At 43.7% G+C, this 23370-nt stretch overlaps 1 protein-coding gene across 1 annotated transcript; it reads left to right on the top strand.

Moving 5' to 3' along the window:
- The first annotated feature begins 2754 nt into the window (after positions 1-2754).
- On the top strand, positions 2755-22336 carry best2 (bestrophin 2). The gene is made up of 10 exons (XM_003225199.4): positions 2755-2874; positions 9795-9972; positions 12691-12785; positions 14046-14279; positions 16876-17030; positions 17756-17833; positions 19497-19649; positions 19905-19985; positions 20654-20808; positions 21145-22336. The coding sequence occupies exons 2-10, from the start codon at positions 9821-9823 to the stop codon at positions 21725-21727; spliced, it is 1686 nt and encodes a 561-aa protein (XP_003225247.1). The 5' UTR covers positions 2755-2874; positions 9795-9820; the 3' UTR covers positions 21728-22336.
- Positions 22337-23370: the final 1034 nt, after the last annotated feature.

Below are 23370 nucleotides of genomic sequence, written 5' to 3'. Positions count from 1 at the left end.
CTGTAATTGTAGCAAATAATATAGCATTGAAATATTTTCTACTTCTGTGTTGTAAAGAATTACTGTGCTGGTTGTTCATTCAGGGGTATTTTGTTGTTCCTCCTAAGATATGTAATTTTTCCTTTTTAATCTATTGATTTATAGCTTAGTGGCACTTGATTGGGACCTAACTACCCTAAAGGCACAAGATCATGTCTGATCTTAGAAGCTAAAAAGGATCTACTCAGGTTTAGTACATGAATGAGAGACCACCACTGAATGCCAGTTGCTGTTGGCTATGTTTCAGAGGAAGCCACTGGGAAAACTACCTCTGAGTATTCCTTGCCTGAGAAAACTTAATAAAATTAATGGGCTCTCTATAAGCTGACAAATAGCTTAAAGTCACATAAATATAGCACTTGATTACCTTACTCAAATTTTCTTGATTTTACTTTTTATGTGGCTTTGAAGGCCTCTGTTAGGAGGAAAGCCTAAAAGTATACACAGAATTAATGACATAAACATGAATATGCAGCAGGGCCGGCCCCACTATTGAGGCACCTGACGCCGCCGCCTCGGGCGCAGGCCCGGGGGGGCGCCGTCAGGCTGGGCGGGAGGCGGGGCACCGCCCTGACGGTGCCCCGCCTCCCGCCCAGTGCGCCCTGGCCCGTCTGGCCTGCTAGAAAAGGCCAGACGGGCGAGCGGGAGTAGCGTGGGAGGCGGGGCCAGCTCTGACGCCGCTCCCCCCCCCGCCCAGCGTGCCTTGGCCCTGCCTCCCACGCAGCGTGGGAGGCGGGGCCAAGGCACGCTGGGCGGGGGGGGGGAGCGGCGTCAGAGCTGGCCCCGCCTCCCATGCTACCCCCGCTCGCCCGTCTGGCCATTTCTAGCAGGCCAGAGTTCAGCGGAGGTCCCTCCAGGCCGCAATCGCTGCGTGGGAGGCGGGGCCAGGGCACGCTGGGCGGGGGGCGGGGCCAGCTCTGGCCCCGCCCCCCTCACTATTCACCCTGGCCCCGCCTCCCACGCAGCGTGGGAGGCGGGGCCAGGGCACGCTGGGCGGGGCCAGGGCGCCGGTGGCGGGGGCGCTTTTCAGCACCCCCACTTCACATCAAAAAATATCTCCGGCCGGCCCTGATATGCAGTCTAGTAAACCCCTAGAACAGTGATTCCCAAAGTGGGTGCTACTGCCCCCTGGTAGGCGCTGCAGTGATCCAGGGGGGCGGTGATGGCACTTATTAGGGGAGGGGCGGGGCCTCTTCTCAAGTGCTGGAGACAGGGCTGAGCACCTGAGGCGCCTGTTAGGACACAGGGGGCCCACTAGAGGAGTGGGCCTGGCTTCTTCCCAAGAGCCCAAGACAGGGCTGAGCCTCTATACTTCTCCTGAGAGGCCTTTTAGGACTAAAGGGCGGGGCTAGGGGTGAGGACAGGGCCTCTTCCCAAGAACGTGAGACAGGGCTGAGCCTCTGTATACCTCCCCTGAGGTGCTTGTTAGAACACGGGGGCGGGGTATAGAAGTTCAGCCCCATCAGGCACTTGGGAAGAGGCCCCGCCTCCTCCCCTAGCCCCACCCCCTGTGTCCTGGCTGGCAACGCAGGACAGGGATAGAAGCTCAGCCCTGCCTCAGAGCTCATAACTCCGCCCCTCCCAGTCCTGGCCGCCCATTTGTGGCCCCACCCACCTCCCCTCCCAGCCCTGCATCTTGGACTAGGGAGAGGCTCAGCCGCGCCCTCTTGAGCAGGAGCCACGCCCACCCCTCTAAGCCACGCCCCCTTTCCAGGGGGCGCTGAGTAATATTTTTTCTGGAAAGGGGGCGGTTGGCCAAATAAGTTTGGGAACCACTGCTCTAAAACGATGCGCCTGTGTGTGGCAATGGTTCTTGTTTTACGTTGGGGTTTGGCAGATCCCCATCCATTGATATTGAAACTCACTGGGTGTCCTTAGCTGGCTACACAGTGACTGGAGTACTGTTGGTTAATCCCAGCGCAAGTAGACCCATTAAATCAATTGTAGAATGGTGAGTGAATATGTAGATAAGTCCTACTGATTCAGTGGGTCTACTCTAATCAGGAATAACAACAGGTTATTCGTGGTCTCCCCTGACCCACCTCATAGAGAAGTAGGGATGCAAGGGGGAAGGTCGAGAGACAAAATCATGATGGTCTTGAGCACATTGGTTAGAAAGGCAGAATAGAAATGTAAAGAACTAATATAAACCAGAAATGGAAAAGAAATTCCTACTTCATAATTTTGCTATGAAATACACACATACTTGAGTATAAGTTTCATTGGTCTTCTGAGTAGTCATGGGCAGATTGTACAGGATGAACAGTGGGATTGCAGTGGTACCTGCCTCCCCTTGTACATCATATTTAGTTGTATCTTCTATCCTTTCATCTTGGACCTTCTGGACCTGCTTTGACATCACTCTCAGAAGCGTCTCTCTCCTGTCCTGTGAACTCCCATTCTGATGTCTGAATGCCTTCCCGATTCTTCCAACTGGAGTATGAAAAGAGTCAGCATCTATCATGCCTGTGACACCCCTGGCAGACTCGGCAGCCTTTCCTCCCTCCCCTCTCCTCCCCTCCCCTCCCCTCCTGTTTCCAATGTCAAGCAATCCAAGAGCCTACCTGTGGGAGAGGTGTGAGAAAGGCAGTGAGGATGCAGAGGGCTGGGCTTCTAGGCAGTTAAAAGCCTGCAAGGGTTGTCTCAGCTGGGTGATGTCGAGGGTGTGTGTGTATGTGTGCTACTCCTGTAGGAAACTGGTCCTGGGTTTCCCAGGTGGAGTTTGGATTTGGGAGCAATTGTCAGGGGAATTTGTGCTCTTTGGACTGCTCTCTTTCTCCAGCTGGCCTTATTGAGAGTGAAGCCAAAGCAACCGATAACCTCTTGTGCACACAGGTGAGTGATAAACCAGTTCCTGTGACCCAGTCCTGCATGGAACTGGTCTTACTATTATTCAGGGGTTGGTTCCCACAAAAGTTGTTACAGCTCTGTGGGCTCCATGACTGCTATTTTTTTTCCGGTTAGAAGTATAAGTAAATATGTTTACCTGCAAGATTTTCTGGATGGTGTCATTTGTCTGTATGAACAAATTTGAATCTTGGGCACTTTCTCTCCTCTTCTTTATTTGAGTGTGGATGAGGGTCATTAAAAAGCAGAGGGGAGTTTCCCCAAATAAACTTAGCAATGGTAAGTGCCTATGTTATTATGCAATCAATGAATAGCATTTTCAATTGAAAACCCAATTTTATCAATAAACGCAGGATAGATACGGATGGCCATCTGTCAGGGGTGTTTGAATGAGATTTGCCTGGTTCTTGGAGGGGGTTGGACTGGATGGCCCATGAGGTCTCTTCCAACTCTATGATTCTATGATATGAGAGTCACTCCTTTCTCAGCTTTGGTTTGCAGTGTCTGTGATACTGTGAAGAAGGTATGAATAGTATGCTGATAGCCATCCCAAGAAAGGAGCAGGCAGCATCTTATTAAAGTCTGTACATTTTTAAAACAAAAACGCTTGTGCCTGTGCGTTTTTGTGTATGAGGGTGTGTTTTGGGGGGAGCGGGGGGAAGAATGTGGGATTTACTTCCCATTAGTAGAAGAAATGAGAAATTCCCAAACACTTTTGAACAGACAGAGACAAAAAAAGCTAAATCGAATATGATCAAAGATTGTGTTTGTGTTTAACCGAATCAATTCTGTGGCACTTTAAAGTTTGTTACTACAACATACTATAGTGTGTTACTACAACATAGTAACACAACTCCCCCACATTTCAATTGTTTTATTAAATGAGAGCAAGTCATCCAGAGAGCCCTGTTTGTGTTGCATAGCAAAACACAACAAAGCATATGTTTTAATTAATTTACACAAATTTATTTTCTTTGCTCTTTTTTAGTGATAAAGTGTTGTGGATCAAATAAATAAAAAGGGCTTTATACCACTAACGACACTTGTATAGAAACACCTATAATTTTATCCTAAATAGACTGATCGTTGAAATACAGACTATACATTGAAGCTGGAAGAGATGTTTTTGTTACTGTTTTGTACATGCTATGATAGCCATGTTGAAAACAATTTTCAGTTAAATTTGAATGTTTTTGAAACTAGAAAATCAAACCCTCCTTAATTGTTTTAATGAGTGTTGTTTTCTGCTGCTGACTTTAGAGAAAATATATACACACAAGTTGCTTGACAAGAGTGTGTAGCCAATTACTTCAGCAGTCCACATTGCAGTATTATACTGTGCTTGCCGGGCCATCATCCTTTTGTGCCTGTAAGTCGTATTTCCATCTAGATATCCCATCTTTCCATTTAGGGGCCCCTGGTGGCACAGTGTGTTAAAGCGCTGAGCTGCTGAACTTGTGGACCAAAAGCTCAAATCCTGGGAGCGGAATGAGCGCCCACTGTTAGCCCCAGCGCCTGCCAACCTAGCAGTTCGAAAATATGCAAATGTGAGTAGATCAATAGGTACCGCTCTGGCGGGAAGGTAACGGCGCTCCATGGAGTCATGCCAGCCACATGACCTTGGAAGTGTCTACGGACAACGCCAGCTCTTCGGCTTAGAAATGGAGATAAGCACCAACCCCCAGAGTCGGTCACGACTGGACTTAACGTCAGGGGAAAACCTTTACCTTTATCTATCCCATCTTTTGGTGAAGGGTGCAGAGGTCTGAGGGCCAGCATGGCAGATTGATTTGATCCTTGGCTCTGGAGACAAAAGTTAAAATCCTTGCTCAGCCATGAAAACCACTGGGTGACCTTAGGCAAGTCATTTTCTCTCAGCCTCAGAGGAAGAAGGCAAAGGCAAAGGGAAAAGGCCCTCTGAACCAATATTGCCAAAAAAACAAAAAAAAAAACCAAAACAAAACCCAACACAATAATAGATTTACCATAAGTCAGAAGCATGGTTTCGTTTTGGTTTTTTTGGTGTCAGGAGCGACTTGAGAAACTGCAATTTGCTTCTGATGTGAGAGAATTGGCCATCTGCACGGACGTTGCCCAGGGATGTCTGGATGTTTTAATGTTTTACCATCCTTGTGGGAGACTTCTCTCATGTCCCTGCATGGGGAGCTGGAGCTGACAGAGGGAGCTTGTCCGCGCTCTCCCTGGGTTAGATTCAAACCGGCAACCTTCAGGTCAACAGTCCTGCAAGCACAAGGATTTAACCCATTGCGCCACCGGGGGCATGGTAAAAATTGAGAGGTCTTCTATCTGTAGCTAAGATGTTGATTTGATTCTAGTCCCAAAAGCAATCTGTAATGTCTGGTTTTGTGAAAGCCCATTTTTTAAGCATTTCTACAGGACTGCCTGCAGCACAGCTGCTTGGACCAGGTTGCTCCCCTATCAGCTCTAACCCACACAGTTAATAGTCATCTCATCAAAAAGCAATCTTTTGGCTTGGAGACACTTTTCTCCCACACATAGCTAAGTCCTCTTTCACTGCCCCCTCTGCCCTTTCTCTCTCCACCCGGCTTCCCCAGCTCATAGCTGCTCCAAAAGGAAAGACAAACAGCGGCTTTGGGGTTTTGTTGTTGTAAGTTCTGGTTCCAACAATAAACCAGCCTAAGGTCTTTTGGGGAGGGAGACATGGGCTCCCCGCATTACTCATTAATGAAAGAGCTCATTTAGATAGCCTGGGAAGTGGGCCTCCTTCAAAGGCCCTTGCCTACTATTGTTAAACTCGAAGAGTTTTGATTGCAGCCGGCACAGTGGGAGGAATCTGATTTCTCAATTCCCCTTGGAAAAACAAGCAGGAGAAAAGAATCTCTCAATGGAATGTACCAGATTTGGGAGGGAAAAAAGCATTGCTAGGTTGGGATCCCTTGCTGACTATGGGCTGGCAGACTAGATGCTGCTGAGCTGTTTTATTCCCCCTCCTGGAGACTGGCTCTGACAAAGTACACCTTGCAGCCCTTGAACAACTTGAGCCAGATCTTGTGCAAAGAGAGAATTCCTTCCTTTGGAGCAATTAGTTCATCCCCAAATACAAGGATTACCCTTCCAGCATAACATTCCTCTGATGCCTCCGTTCCCATTCATAAACAGTTAAAAATACCTCAGCAAGCAAACACAACTTGGAGATAATGTTACTGAAAGGTTTCTCCTGATGATCTCTTGCAGACCACATCTTGGGAAAATTGTTAATTGGATGACAACTCCCAGCATAGCTGCTTTTTGGGAGGTTGTCTTCAAGAGTACATTTTCCAGATTTTGTCATATATGACTACTTTACTCTGCCCAAGGTAGAGCTGCTTTTGTCAGGAAAATACCCTGCTGCAACAAGTCAGTAATAATGCTACAATCTTGCCAAGCGATTTCTTTGCATTTGGCACACTGGTCCACCACCCACACATCGGATCCCTGCAGCTTTAAATGAAAAACTGAGAGATTGGCAGGGTTGCCGTAGTCTAAACACCGAGTCGTTTTTCAAATCATCATATCTTTCATATATGTTTCTGCATTTTTGTCTGCACTGCTTCCTGCTTTTTCCAGATAATATAAAATTGTGCAATTAAGGGTGTGGGAAACTGCTGTTTGGAGAAGTTTACCTCAAAGTAATTATCCTTATTTGTGGCTACTTTTCCCAAACTTGTATTTCATGCAGTCTTATTGTATTTGTATTTCACACAGTTCTACATCTGTGTCTTTGGATTCCATTTCAATTTTTTGTTCTCCTTTATAACACGAATTGTAACTTTCTATGTTTGTACACTAGGAAAATATTATTTCTCTTTATCTTTTGATTACTCCCTGCGTTTACATACTGTTAAGCTGCCTATAGACTTATGGCGACCCCATTATTTTCATAGGGCTTTCTCAGGGAAGGTCGCTTCAAAGGTGGCATTGCCAGTTTCTTCCTCTGAAATAGAGTTAAAACCTGGCTTTGGGAGCATGCCATTGAGAAGTAGTTATGCAATAACTTGAAATTGAGCAATTTCCTCTGGATCAGCCTTAGACCTTGTTTTTGGATGCTGTGTCTTAACATTAGATTGTATTTAAAAATGTTTTCATGTATGCTTATTTTAATCTTAATGTAACTTTTTATGTTTTATGCACTATGTAGTGCGGTTTGTAAGCCGCCTTGAGTCCCCCAGGGGTTGAGAATGGCGGGATATAAATATGGTAAATAAAGAAATATGCCTGCAGCACTTGGCAATTGCTGGCAGTCTCTCATCCAAATGCTAACCAGAGCACACTCTGCTTAGTGCCCAAGATCAAACAGTATCTAGTGCCTTAGGGTATTCAGATTGCTAACCTTTGTTATTCTGAACTTTAACTCCCATTTGCCCTAGCCAGCATGTATAATCGCCAGATATTCTGAATATCCAAATTAACTAGAAAGCAAAGACTGGGAGCCACCACTTTAGGCAATTGTGTCAGTTGAAAATCAGTATGTTGCCGTTTCTGGGCTAAACTCAGAAAGATCTAAATTCAAATCTGAATCCAGATGGGTGACCTTGGGCTTGTTTCTCATCCACAAGCTGATGTGCAGGGTTGCTAAGAAGATATAGTAGGGAAACCGTAACCACTCGGAATTTCAGCTGAAAAAGGGTCAAACCTTAAAAGAAGGCAAGTTACTCTGACAGCCCACTGGGCCTGGGCATGTGGGGGCAGGAGGGGCTTGAACCTTCGAAGGCTAGGACCAGCAAGAGCCGAGTGCTCTAGAAATTATCAAAAGTGCAAATATATGATCAAGCAAGCAATATATAACTATCGATATATGAACAACCATTGTATCTGAGTCTTTCCAGGAGTAATTAATGATCTATCCCTACACACACTTATTTGGGAGTGAGCTGCTACACTGAACACATGGAAGAGAATCAGATCCATTCACCAGCTGCTGCCAGTTCAACTCCCATTAGTGGACATGTGAAAGTGGAGCACAAATTTGGGCTACACAGTGTCCCCAAATGCATTTTGAATTTTCCATTTTCACGTCCATAGAAAGATAAGCTTTTGGAATGCTTTACAATCTCTCTTTATTTTCGCCATCCTACATACAGTCCTTTAGGGTCATTGTGACCATTTCATGCCACACCCCTAATTCTAGGTCTTACTTCAGAAGATTCTTCATACCTCACGCTTGGCAGATATTTAAGTTTTACATATTCTTTGGAGGATATTATAGGCACAATACTGTTATTTTATAACATGCCTCCTCCACAGCTATTGTTTTTTAAAATGGGTAGTAGAGAGCAGGTGTTTTCACTGTTTTTCAAAAATGTATCTGTTAGTAGTCAAAATTCATAATGACCTTCCTGATAATGTTGAGCTCTGTTCCAACTTAATAATAATTCCAAAGTTCAAAATCCTTACTTAGAAACAGTCAGTACTAGATGATTTCTCTGATATAACCAGACATAGGTTTGTCCCCTGGGTCTGGAGGCATCTGCAAAACTCCTTTGGAATCAGCCCGCTCGAGTGCACAGCGCAATACACTCTTCCAGTGGTAAAGGTATTATTACTAATATAATACCAACAGTGTGCAAAAACAGGTCTCTGCCCTGAGAAGGGTACAATCCAAAACTGCCAAAGGCGAAACAACGAAGGAAAATGAGGGAAATTAAGACAGGATAAACATGACTTTTTAATTGTATACAATTAAGGCTAGTTGTTTACAGGCTTAAGTTACTGTAGGGCTTGGAAAGGTGATAACATTTCATGTAATTATGATCAAATGTAATAATTTTGACTAGTGGCCCCACTCTGCTCAGAACTCGGGCAACAGGTTTATCTCTGCAACAGTACTGTGCTTTGGATGTGTTATTTGATAAACCTGTTATCTTCTTCAATTATAAATACATTCCTGTATGAGAGATTTCGATCCCATGACCATTCCAGCACCAAGATGGTAGTGTGGACCTAGTGTACATCCTGTTATCTCAGATATTTTTACTAGGCCAAAATTACCTGTTTCTGCTCATCCCGTATTTGTCTATAAATTGCCTATAAGTGCTATTTGCCTCGAACCTATAGTGACCTTATTCTAGGATTTTCTTGGCAAAGTTGATTCAGAAGAGGTTTGCTATTGTCTTCCTCTGAGGCTAGGAGACTACAACTTGCCCAAAGTCACCCAATGCATGTTCATAGCTGAGCAAGGATCTGAATGCTGGTTTCCTAAAGTCTTATATCCAACACACCATTACACCACGCTGGTTCAAAAATATGTCACACACTTCCTGCTGTTTTATTTGCCTTCCACTCAAATTAGACTTATGATGACCCTTGTCACAGAGTAGTATGGTTCCCGTTCTCCAAAAAAATGTTTAGAGGATGTTTGCCTTTGCCTTCATCTTAGTCTGGGAGAGTGTGATTTCATAGAATCATAGAATCATAGAATAGTAGAGTTGGAAGAGACCTCATGGGCCATCCAGTCCAACCCCCTGCCAAGAAGCAGGAAATCGCATTCAAAGCACCCCCGACAGATGGCCATCCAGCCTCTGCTTAAAAGCCTCCAAGGAATTTGACCCAAGGTCACTGAGGGTTTCTATGGCTGAACCCGGGACTTGCAGAGTCCAGTACTATCTGTAATAGTTCGCTCTTTAAAAATATATATACTCCTGTCAAGGGACGCAGGTGATTGACTACCTCTGTTTGTTAAAACAACTTTATTTCACTAAGAATCCAATTATGTATACTAGATCTGATTAATTTTATTTATAATGGTATTATAATAGAAGGGCGTGATAATATACAGAAGGCAATGGCTGTTGAGGTGGCTAGAAGCTTTCCAGCTATGAGTTCTTTTGTGTGACGCAGACATGGACTGCTATTTTGTCAAATTGACCTCTCTTCTCCCTGTCCTGCAGAGCTGCTGAAGTTTTTCTGAAAAGCCATGACTGTCACCTACACGGCCCGTGTGGCCAATGCCCGCTTTGGCGGCTTCTACAAGTTGCTGGTCCTTTGGCGTGGAAGCATCTACAAGCTGCTCTACAAGGAGTTCCTGGTCTTCTCCGTCATTTACATGGGACTCAGCTTTACCTATCGGTAAACAGCAACATGAGTGAAGAAACAACCTTGTATACGTTGGCCAGTGTAAAGAGAACAGGCAGTTCTGGTTACCCCTACTTCCTATTTAGGGCTTTTAGAAACCTTTTTCCAATTTTTGGAACACATTACTAGTCTGGTTTTCTGCAGCAAGCATAGTTTCTCCTGTGTCAATGTAGTACTAAAACTTGTAATACGACACTAAAATGAAATGGGGAAAATAGGTATAAATATGGCATTCCTTGTAGCATTGTGCATATGAAAAGTAGGATACACATGGCCAAGCAACATTACAGTGTGGTCTACACAGTAAGAGTTCTCGATGTGGAAGAATGAACGAGCTAGGAGAGACTGTTGACAGTTTGTTTTTGCCTGAGCCTACCGGGAAAGGGCAAAATTCTGCCCCCTTCTCTCCCCTGCTGAGTTAGCTGACTGTAAATAATTTTTACATTTTGAACTCAGTTTGCAGCAATTAAAGTAAGCTAAGGCCTAAGGGGGAAAGTGGGAGGAGGGGAGATCAACTGTGACATTTTAAAAGCAGTTGGGAAAAGTAGGACAAAAAGATTAAGAATTGGGACACTTGGAGGGCATGATATGGCAACGTCCAGCCTCACCTAATTTTGCAAAGCATTAATTATCTGTCTTACTGGCAATCCTAAGAGGAATTCAGAATCAGAAAACTGGAGGAAATTCATTATCAGAAAATCCCTGCTAATGCAAGAAACCTATGCATCGAGCCATAGAATTCAAACTGTTTTTGAAGGACTACTTTATGTATATGCCTGACTTTGATCTCCAACTCAGTGCATTACGTTGGAACTTGGGGCAGGTCAATTGAGGCAATGAGGAATAATGCGTGGAAGCATCTACAGTGTTTCTGTGTCCTGCAAGCTCTATGGATCATTGATCTTGAATTGCACTGCTCCAGGTTTCAACCTGAGATCAAGATAAAATTCATCTAGTCTCTGTTGAGAGACAAGATTAGTTTTGCACACTCTGTTATTATCTTGACAACTAAGCAAATCACAAGTCACTTTCCTTGTGCACCACTTCCTTGGTACATCTATATATGTATGTAAAGATGGAGGGAATATGCACATGTCACTTTCCGTGACTCAGTCGAATATTTTGTTACAGATTTGGCATGACACACCACCCTCAGCTTCTAGCATGTGTGTTTGTATTCATGCACTTTGCAGTACAGCTGAGAAGTAATGCATTACAAGCAATTTAACATGTCACATGGTGAGGGTTAATAGTGTAATTATTGGCATCAGTAACAGTATTCAAAGACCTAACACTGTTAGTCTCTTTCAGCATAAAAGGAAGTAGCACTTTTGAGAAAAAAAAATATGTAGCATAAACTCATGCAATCCAGTTCACTGTATTTTAAAGTGTAATTTACTCATTATGCTTAAAGTATTGCTTTTGAGGAATTCTATGAGGAGGTTGTGGGCCATTTGGGTATTTTAAAAGTAGTTAATTTTTTAAAAAGTTTCCAACAAAACATGTTATTTCTACATTTTGCACTAAACAACAAATAATAGACAGTGATGAGCAGTTGCCACCCACTCATTTCATAACAGGCAATTAATTGCTTTACAAATGTACATCCTAGATTGTGTTCCTCAGATTTTCTATCCCTTTCGGTAATAAATTGTGTAAACCATCCCTCTCTTCCGAGGGCAATCTGATCTTGCCATTTGGTTTTCATTCACTGTACTGTCTGCAACTCTGGATGCATCTGCAGTACATACGATTATATATCAGTGTCATTCGCACGGTAGCAATGACAGATTATTTAAATGGAATCCTTGGATTTGTAGTTTAGTGATGTTCATATAGAATCCTCTGGAGACAGGCACAGTAACTCTAGTGCAATATTCCAAGTACCTTTCCAAACTACAAATCCCAGGGTTCTACAGGATCTAGCTGTAGCCATCAATGTGGTATGAGACTGATGTAATACACCCTCTGTTTTGAACTGCCTCACAAAAAGGACCTGGGAATGAACAAACTGCCACAGCACCTTTTTTTGCTAAATCAACTGGGTTAGGATTAGTCCAGGGTTGGGAATTATATAGTCCTCCAGCTCCCAGCCAGGATAACCATTGGAGAGAAATGCTGGGAGGTGCACTCCAACAAAAGTGGTGGGCAATGCAACCCCCTCCTTGCTTTAGACTGAACATAAGGTTTGCAGTCTCATTCCCCAGCACTGCTTTAAACAGCAGCTAGCAGTTCTTCAATTAAAAATCCCGCAATCATCATTTCTTCTTTAGGCCAACCATCCCATAGATTAAAATTGCTTTTACATTCCTGCTATGTTACAGGGAAAATGAAACACATAAAATGGTTTGCCAATTCTGGGGGGAAAAACAAATTGAGTGACTATCTGTAATCATATGCATGCTTTTAAAATGCAAACGAATGATAGAAAAATACATCTAACAATAAAATATCCTTAAAAATACGAGAGCTGGAGGGAAGGAGGTGATATGCAGTGCCCCTAGCATCAGCCCCAGGGATTGTGATGTGCCATGCTGGGCCAGGTGTTGAATCATGGGGTCCTGGATTGTAGCCTTGAAGTCTAATAGTAGTTTAACCATGGAGCCTTTTGTCAGGCTGTCTGGCGTTCTCTCTTTGCGAGTCCAAGTGCCCCAACCTGTGCCAAATATTCCTCTTTCTTATTCCTGCTCTTCTTCTTATTCCTACTTCTAGCTTTGTCTTAGATGAGGAGCGGAAACGAACCTTCGAAAGAGTGGTTATTTACTGTGACAACTACGCCAACCTCATTCCTGTCTCCTTTGTTCTGGGTGAGATGCATGAACTGCACCGGACACATGTCAGATGATGGGTTTCCCATTCTGGTAACTCAGCTGCTAGAGCCAGACCTTTTTCCTAAAGACATCTCTAGTCCCATTTTTTGCTAGTCCTTTCTATCTTGCTAGTCTTCAAAGCACAAAAGCCAAAGAGTGCTCAAGAAACTGTTGGGCAGAGTGGATCAGCAGAACCCAGCAAAGTTTCTTTGTGACTGTGGATTTTTGGGTAGCCAGGGCCAGATTGCCAAGGGCAATTGCTCCATACCTCTTTTTTCCAATCACTTACAGAGAATTCTGATGTTTCTGTTACCATCAACATTGTTTACTTCAATGCAGCCTTGGTTGCCATCCATAAAAGGAATTTCGCTGAGCTCTATGGGTAATTTGTGTATATTGTAGCAACTTTAAAAAGAGGACCCCTGGAACTCAAATCTCCCTGGATCTAAAGAAGTCCAGGAAGTAACTGAATCCGTAGCAAAAGAAATTTACTTTTGCTGCAGTTTCTCAGAAGTGGTGGGTTGGGATGGAGGGAGCACTCTGAAAATCCTCAGATAATTGTCACATATCCTCACAAGTGGTGATAATTATGTAGTCAAAATGGTACTACCCATGTATATGAAACATCAGTATATTTTCTGCAGGCTTTCAGAAATACACTTTGAGTATCCCTTATCTGGAAATCTAGAATACTCCAAAATTTGAAACTGTGCACATGGTTGGCTGAGATAGTGACACCTTTGCTTTCTGATGGTTCAATACACACAAAAGTTGTTTCATGCACAAAATAATTTAAAAATACTCTTTATAAAATTACCACAGGGTTGTGTGTATAAAATGTATATGAAACATTTATACATTTTTATTAAGACTTAAGTCTGAAAAAAATACAAAAAGCTTCTGGTCCCAAATATTTCAAATACAGAAAACTCAAAAAGTCCTCAGAAATAAAAAGTGGGTGGTGAACTGTGGATAAGAGGGAAGCCTAGTGAAGACTGGGCCTCCTGAATGGGCTGTTAGGCTGACTGGCTGTTGTGGAGAAAAAAAAATAGACAAGCAGTGGATTAAAGAAGCACAGAATAGAAGCAGTCTACACTGCAAAACCTTGTTCCAGCTCTTAAAATCAGCTTCAGATTCCAGAGCTCTAGCAATCTGAACACATTCTAGCTGTAATCCTGGTTTAGCTCAGTGTGAGACTGTCTCATTCCATTGGTTGTGAGGAGGTCTAACTAAATCTGATCTTTTGGGCGTCTTCAGGTTTCTACGTCACGCTGGTGGTGAACCGCTGGTGGAGCCAGTATACCAGCATGCCTATGCCAGATCGCCTGATGTGTGCCATCTCTGGGAACGTGCACGGCTCTGATGAGAAGGGCCGGCTTTACCGGCGCACGCTCATGCGGTACTGCAGCCTTTCTGCAGTACTGATCTTGCGTTCAGTCAGTACTGCAGTGTTCAAGCGCTTCCCCACAATGGACCATGTGGTGGAGGCAGGTGAGTGCCACCCTGGGGGCCTTTCTTCCAACTGAGCTGAGCACTGAGGGGAAAGGCCGAAACTGACAGCATTTCTCCCATTATAGGACTGTTAGAGACAGCATGATGCAAACAAGTACTTCAGTTCAACAAAATTCTAGGTATCTTCCGATCTAGAATGAACGTTTGTCTCCGAATGCTACTGTTATGCAGGATAATAAGCAGAAGAGTATCACTAGAAAAGGAGAAATTCTTGCAAACCAGTTGGCTTTACATGTAAAATGCAAAAACATAATTTAAGGTCCCTGGAACAAACGTTCAGCTTTGAGGACTGAATAGACCGATATACTGTATTGGGGCCTCATACCAGCAATTGACGAATTAATTACCCAAATGGACATAGCCATTGCTGGCATATGCTCCTCTCTAATATTACTATTTTACAATCTTCTCTCACTAGGGGTGCTAGGTCAGGACTATCCCGTCTTGCAATGTTAGGGCCCAAACTTGAGGCACAGATGTTGTGTTTAGGGGACTAGATTTCTTTTAGAAATAAGAATGTAGGTTCCTCAGACACTTCAAAGAAGCAGGCTTTGTTAGTCCGCAATTTCTTCCTTATCTGTGGCAAATGGTTCTAGACTTCTCCAAGGCTAATCTGGGGGGATCTATGCATTCTAATAAGCCTAGCCTGATTTCAAGGAATGCAAATATTACATCCAGGATGACCCCTGCGACAGTCTCTGATAATGTCATTAAGCATGATAGGAGCCCCCGCTGGCGTAGTGGGTTAAAGCCTTGTGACTTGAAGATTGGGTTGCTGACCTGAAGGCTGCCAGGTTCGAATCCCACCCGGGGAGAGCGCAGATGAGCTCCCTCTATCAGCTCCAGCTCCATGCGGGGACATGAGAGAAGCCTCCAACAAGGATGGTAAAAACATCAAAACATCCGGGCATCCTCTGGGCAACGTCCTTGCAGATGGCCAATTCTCTCACATCAGAAGCGACTTGTAGTTTCTCAAGTCGCTCCTGACATGAAAAAAAATTAAGCATGATACCCTCATACCTATTCATCATGATCATTTATACCGTCCTTTCCCTAAAACTGGGACTCAAGGTGCTTTGCAATTAAAAAGTACCAACCTGTGTAAACCTGTGGGCATAATATATGAAAAAGGACCAAGAGGATATCTACCAATATTTACTCGAATATAATGTGTCATCAGATATAATGCCCACCTCAGTTTTGAAGGTGTGTGTTACAAATACAGGATTTGCTGTCCAATGGAATGCGAGGCAGTGGTGGGCACAAAAGGTTGGTAGGAAGCCACCTCCCACCATTTCCCCACCAGCCTTTTTGTGGCCACTGCTGCCTCTCCCTCCTCTGTCCCCAACTGGGATGATATCTTGCCCTACAAAGGAAAATGGGTTCCCTGGAACTACAGAGACAAATATCCACTGTTACAGTAATACAAAAGTTTTGAATGTTATTAAACATATATTTAGTTCAATGCATCAATATGAATTCAAAGCTAGGTAGTTATACAAATAATAATAATAGTAACAACAACAACAACAACAACAATAATAATATAACTTTATTTTTGTATCCCACCTCCATCTCCCCAAAGGGACTCGGGGCAGCTCACATGGGGAGAAGCCCAACAACACAAGTTAAAATACAGAACAATCAATTAAAAACATAACTACATAAAACAATAAAAACACATCAACAGAATTAAAATCAGGACAATAATAATAACTAAACATTCAGAGGGTAAAATTATGTAGAACTCTGAATAGGGCTCCTAGGAGGTATAAGGGTGATCAAAAATAAGGGCGGAGGAGCAATCTCAGTAAACACTAAAACCAGAAAGGGAAAGGAACAGTGATAAAGTGCAATAACTGATAATGAGTTGTAAGCAGGCTGAGTATCTGGTGGAACTGCTTACACAAAAGCACACCAGAACATCCACGTCTTTAGGTCTTTGTGAAAGGTGCACAGGGTCTTCCTGGGGAGAGAGTTCCAGAGCCGAGGGGCCTCCACCGAGAAGGTCCTTTCCCTCGTCCCCACCAGTCGCGCTTGAGACGAAGGTGGAAGCGAGAGAAGGCCCTCCCCGGCAGATCCTAAGGCCCACGTGGGTTGGTAGGGGAGGAGGCAATAAGATAAGATAAGCAGGTCCAGAACCATATAAAGCCATTGCTAAACAGTAAAACAGTGAAGCATTGAACTAAATATATGATCTCTTGCCCAACAGTGCAGGCGGGTTTAGGTGTATGACTCTAATGAGCCATTGAATTTAATGTGCACCTCAATTTCAGCAATGTAATTTAGTCAAAAAAGGTGGGCATTAGACTTGCATAAATATGGTAGATGGTGGGAAATAAGTGCAGAGTAAATACAATTCCTTGTTGGGGACTATGATGAATCCAAAATTTTGGCGTAATGCTAGGGAGTGCCTCTCAACCATGCCAGGTGAGGATGTTAGAGGGTACTGGGCAGCATTAGGTATTCCTCAACTATATAGGTTTAATATAATAAGAACCTAGATCTGGATAACTAATAGATAAATAATACCGGAAGCTGTAGCATCAACATTATTCTCTGTTTCTATTTCCAGGGTTCATGACTCGAGAAGAACGCAAGAAATTTGAAAATTTTAATACTTCTTATAACAGATACTGGATTCCTTGTGTTTGGTTTACCAATTTGGCTGCGCAAGCATGCAAAGAAGGTCGCATACGTGATAACTGTGCTCTTAAGTTGCTCATGGAGGTGAGCATGGAAATGATTGTTTTTGGACTGAAGACGTCGAATATAACTGCATTTTCTATCCAGAAATGCAGGGACAGAGTCTCACTCTAGGTTGTGACCTTGATTCTTGAAGCAAAGGCCAACTCTGTGTAGGACAAATTAAATAGTATCTCCTTGGACCACTTATTCAGAGCACCTCCATTTGGTCAGAATGGAGTTTTGTGTCTTTTGATCCTCATTCACACTTTATTGAGTCCAGGCATGAATTCAGCACTTTCACTTCCTCTGACTCAGATGAAAATGTGAAGTCGAGCTGGGTGTCATCTGCTAAACAGTGACACCTCAGCAGAGGCCCTAGATGGCTTCTCCAATGTAACTTTGTATTAATATTGGAAAACGTGGGAAATAAGGTGGCATCTATTGAGATTCCCATATTATGTATATATTTTTATTTATCTTTTGAGATTCCCCTGTAAATATGTAAATATTATAGTCAAGCAACAGCCCCACAGCACCACCTTCTGGAATTGGTCCTACAAGAAACAGTAGAACTGTCAAAACCAACATGCCTCCCACCTCCAACTCAGGAAAGCCTGTCCAGAAAGATACCTAGAAAATCAGCTGGGTTTCATGTGTTTCTCCCCTCATGGAGTCAAGATTTCTGTCTTTGCCAAAAATATGCTTAAAGCCAGATTGAAGCATATTAGCCAAGCAGATATTTAGCAATGGACATTCTTCTGTTACAGGAGCTGAATGTCTTTCGTGGCAAGTGTAGCATGCTGTATCACTACGACTGGATCAGTGTACCACTAGTTTACACTCAGGTGAGTCACATTCCACGCATGAATGAATTTTGTTCATCCTATGGACTTCATTTAGGTTTCTGTTTTGTTTCCCACTAACATGGGTCGAACTGGATGATACATAGAAGTTTATGCTGAACTTGGCCATCCAGATGTTATGAGTTTTACATCTCAGAAGTCCAAGTCAAATGCCTAATTCTAGCTGACTATGGCAGTTGTTGCCCACAAACATCTTCAAGGCACCAAGTTCCATAGCTGTCTTCTAGATGGTAGAATTACTTCTTACATTTAGTGGCTTCTTACACCAATGTCTATCTGGGGACTCTCTAAACTCAAAGTAAAAGCTAGTCTTCTCACATACCTGGTACTGAGTTTGTCCGAACAGGCATGCAAGCTTTGATGTGCACTTTCCCATGGTGCTACAGCCTTAATGACAATTAGCCAATCTGTCCTCAAATGTGTTTATTGAAGCAGTGAAAAGAAAAATATTTAGGCCAGGGGTTGGAATCATGGTGCCTTCCAGACGTTTTTGGAATGCATGTCCAAGTAGCTCTAGGCAGCATTGCCCATGATGAGAAATTATAGATGTTGCAGTTCAATAAGGGGAGTGCGGGGCATGTGTGAAAGGAAAAGTTGGTGGGAGGCAGTGTTTAATCCTCCATTTATGCAGCTCTTCCCGGGTCATAACCACCCTAGGACTGTCCTATCAGCACAGTCCTCTGCCATCCAGGCTTACTTCAGTCTTCAGAGTCCAACTGAGGAGAGGCAATGGTTCATAAATTAACTAAAAAGATCCATCAGATGGGTGTTCACTAAAAACAACAAAGGAATTATATCTTTGTAGCTACATTTGGCAGTGTCTTCCACTCCCTTGCAAGAAATTGGTCATTTCAGCCAGGCAGCACTCTGAATTAAGAGTTCGGAGATACTGCAGATTGGCCTGTGGGGGAAAGGTGGCTGTAACACTCTTTTGGTCACAGGATGCACAGGCAGCTTGACAGAATCCATGGGGTTCTGCAGCACCTTCATGACTCAATCCAAGAGCCTTATGGCAGACATTGCATGGTGCCCTGACCTGTAGCACTTTGGAAACCTCACATTTGGGGGCTGCTGCATGGCTGAAAAGGTAGGTTTTGGAAGTCTGAAGTAAGGAAAGAGTATATGTACATTCCTAAAAAAGATTTTTTAAATATATGGGTCCATCAGAGTACAAGCTGGATTTACAGTCTTGTAACTTTGGGCATTAATGTTTATAGTCATTATCTTTCCCGTAGGGAGATTTAATTAAAAGAATAGTGTGGAAAACCTATTTTATTACTTGTTCAGTAGTAACCTCAACTTTGAATACAAAAGATCATTAGTGGGAGTTGCCAATAGCCATGAATGAATTGCTAGATCTTTAGGGTTAAGTGGCACAGGCAAGCAGAGGTTTCCTTTCCATTAGTTGGATCCACTCTAGATTTTATCACGATTATTAAAGGAGATCTTTAAAGTCCTAAATCTACTTGGTGGAGGGGTTCAATACCTTGGAAAGCTCCCTTGAGACCTAAAATAAAATCTAGCATGGATTCACTACACCTCTGGTTTAGTGGAAGCTTTAAGCTGCTCTTGTCTAGAGGCCAAGGCTCCTAGTTTCTGTGCCTGGTGCCTCATTTTTTGTCTGTTTTGTGTCTTTCCCTAACAGGTGGTTACCATTGCTGTGTACAGCTACTTTGTTTCTTGTCTCATTGGACGGCAGTTTCTTGACCCAGGCCAGAACTATAAGGGACATGACTTGGATCTGTGGGTCCCTGTTTTTACCCTGCTCCAGTTCTTCTTTTATGTCGGATGGCTCAAGGTATGACAGCTGGGAGGTATATTATGGCATGTTAGGTTTTTGGAATGACATAGAAGTAACCAGAGAGTGGAAAAAGAGAGAGAGAGAGAGGATGGCAGATTATTATCAAGTGATTCAAGAGGAGTCCTGAAAGCTGCAAGAGTGCCAGAGTCTGCTTCCTTTTGCTATATCTATTCTGCCACTGGCAACAAATGAAAAGGCAAGCCTGCGAAATGAATGCTCCACCTGCTTACTTTTGCTCTATACACTCTGCAGGTGGCTGAGCAGCTCATTAACCCTTTTGGGGAAGACGATGACGACTTTGAAACCAATCTACTGATTGACAGGAATTTCCAGGTAATTCTCCTCCCTCCCGTTGTGGACTGTGGACACTTGTGAAGTAGATAGGACCTGCCCTTTACTGAACAGGAAGGGAAGGGGAACCTCTAGTCTGTGGGCCTAATCTGATCCCTAGAGGCTTCCCATCTGGCTTCTAGAAGTCTCCATGAGTCTCATCTCCTCCATGAATGGTTCCCCAGCGTCCTACCTCGGAGGCTATTCAGAATGGCATCTCTAACTCCAATATCTTTGACCACTCAGTGGAAATAGCACTAGAAAGAGGAATGAAGAACAGAGTAGACTATAGTACCAGCCAAAGTTAACAAGCATCAGCTAATAGTGCTTTGCTCCTACTCCTTTGCAAGATTAGAAAGGGTCAGGGTTATGGAGAAGCTCCACCTGGCATCAGGGGTTATGCCAAGAACTCTGGATGCCATTGGCCTCTGATATATCCACACGCTGTATGTCACCTCTACTTTTTCCGATATAGTTACACCTCTGATGTCACCTCTGGAGTACCCCCCATAATTATCCAATGTGTGATATCTTGTAGTTACCTGCCAATTGCAAATTCAAGACCTAAATTCCCATACCACCCCAACCTTGACGTATATGGGCTCTCAATCTCTGCTGCCTCCCCCCCACCCCCAGCAGTATTTTTTAGCTTTGGAGTTCTTCCTTTCCAGGTCTCAATGATGGCTGTGGACGAGATGTACGGGGACCTGCCTCGCCTGGAGAAGGATCAATATTGGGATGCTTCAAACCCTCGGGCCCCATACACAGCAGCCACTGTTTTCCAGTTGCAACAGCCATCTTTCCAGGGCTCCACTTTTGACATGACGTAAGGAATGCCTTTGTTGTAGAGCAGAGCATAGGAATGCAGTTTCCCTGCTTGGTTATGGGTATAATACACATGGGGGGAAATGCAATGTACGTGGAGGTGTTTTGTCCACCCAGTATCCACTGTTTCATGTTGACCTGACTTCCATCCTTGTTTGGGAAGGAGTCAGGTCATGAAATCTCCCTTGACTGCTGGCTAAATGGAAACCAATAAAGCCAACATTTTTTCCAGTGAAAATGACAGGGCATGGGTGGCAGTGAGCTGTGATGGGAGCTCTTCTAGGGCAACCTGTGGTGGCCAATTTGCTCTCTTTAACAACCCTGCCTTGATTTCTAGCTTGCCCAAGGAAGACATGCAGTTCCAACCTCTCGAAGACATTGCAGAAGGCCTTGAACATGGACGCAATGTCCCAGCCCATCTCTTGAACCGCCTGCTTTTCTCAGGCCCTGCCCCTGGAGGCTTTGGCCGCCGACTCTCTCTTCTGAGACGCAAGAACAGCTGTGTTTCGGAAACATCCACTACCTACAGCTGCCTCTGTCAGGACACACACCCCACTGACTGCAATTGTGGTTCTCCAGTGCAGCACTTCCCCAACAGCGTTCACTTCAGCTCTGAGGTGGAGGGAAACCTCAGCCACGATGCCACTGGCTTAGGGGCTGATACGAACACTGAGGCCCAGGCAGATGGGCTGAGTGATCCGCCTCACGAGGACATTGCAACTCATTCTCAAGATGGTGTGTCTCTTGCAGACATGTCTACTTCTGAATCAGCCGATGACATGTCCCAGCCTCTCCTGGAACATGGTTCTTCAGATCCTTCCCCCCTTCATAGCTCTAAGGAGACTACCAGCAAAGGTCTTCCACCAGCAGGCTACCCTCCCTGGCTACAGAGCCCCATTGAAGAGGAAAATGTGGCGTGAGGACTTCAACTTCTATTGGTTGGAGTGGAGCTATTACAAAGAGTTGTCTTCCCTAGTGATACTCTTTGATGCAGGGTCTGAAATGGGTGGGCAGAAGAAATCAGACTGGTGGAATAGGTGCTGTTTGGGGAAATTTGAAAACAAGACCTTGTAAGCACTGTCTTTACTACTACCATTGGACAAAGGTCATTTTTAAAAATTATCCTCCCACTGAACACCTGACTTTAATGAAGTGTTGTTGTGTATCTCACTCACCAAGGAAGGAGTGAGATGAACAGCCAACTTGACTAAAATACTATTATTCAATTGTTTTTCTAAAGACACTAAATGTGCACAGAGAAGTAGAAGTGAACACAAAACTGTTCTTGCAGATGTCCTGCTCCAAATCTACTAACAGCTATTGGTGGTCATTGTCTTTCATTTCTTCATCCTATACTCTCATTGAATCATGAGCAGGAGGAGATATTGGGGAAAATTGAGAACCCTTTTCCTAAAACTCATTCATTTAATTTTATGAAATGGTATTTGAAATACAAGGATGATTTTTGAGCAGTGTGCTACTCTCCAACCCTCTTAAGCTATTAAAAGTGCTAATTTTCCTTTTAAATAAAATGTAGCTGCTTCTTTTTCATAAAACTAGATTTTAGAACAATCCATTCTATGTGCAAATTATGTAATGACCAGTCATGAGTGGCAAGACAGCAATACCCTCCACCACACTTGAAAGCAGCAGGATCATTGCAGAGCACTCCTGGTGGCATTTACTCTTTGCTTGAGCACCTCAGTACTGGCTGCCTACAATATTACACACATTTTGCAGTGACATGAGAACACAATATCCTCAAATCTCATTATAGTAGGAGGGAAAAACCTCACACACAAAGGGTTAGTACTGATATTTGTCTTAAAGCCAGGTCTCTTCAAAAGAAGGGCAGAAGCCGATGTGTTGTCGAAAGCTTTCATGGCCGGGATCACAGGGTTGTTGTATGTATTCTGGGCTGTATGGCCATGTTCTAGAAGTATTCTCTCCTGACGTTTCGCCCACATCTATGGCAGGCATCCTCAGAAGTTGTGAGGCATGGAGAAACTAGGCAAGAAAGGTTAATATATATCTGTGGAGAGTCCAGGGTGTGAAAAGAGTTCTTTGTCAGTTGGAAGCCAGCATGAATGTTGCTGTTAATCACCTTAATTAGCATTGGAAAGGTTCGTCTCTTGCCTGGGGGGCATCCTTTGTTCAGAGTCATTAGCCGTCCCTGGAGCTCCTCTGCCCTCAGAGTGTTGCTTCCCATCTACTGTTCTGTTTTTTGAGTTTTTTTAATACTGGTAGCCAGATTTTGTTCATTTTCATGGTTTCCTCCTTTCTGTTGAAGCTGTCCACATGCTTGTGGATTTCAATGGCTTCTCTGTGTAGTCTGACATGATAGTTGTTGGAGTGGTCAAGCATTTCTGTGTTCTCAAATACAATATATTATTTGAGAACACAGAAATGCTTAACCACTCCAACAACATCAGGAGAAAATACTTACAGAACATGGCCATACAGCCCGGAATACATACAACAACCCAGGGCAGAAGCCGTTTTTCCTAATGATTCTTTTAACTTCAGTGACATTCTACACAATTTCCTAGTACTGGATAAAAGC

Source organism: Anolis carolinensis, chromosome 2 (assembly GCF_035594765.1).
Source record: "Anolis carolinensis isolate JA03-04 chromosome 2, rAnoCar3.1.pri, whole genome shotgun sequence".
Taxonomy (NCBI): domain Eukaryota; kingdom Metazoa; phylum Chordata; class Lepidosauria; order Squamata; family Dactyloidae; genus Anolis; species Anolis carolinensis.
The sequence above is the reverse complement of the archived record's forward strand: the minus strand, read 5'-3'. Positions and strand labels throughout refer to the sequence as shown.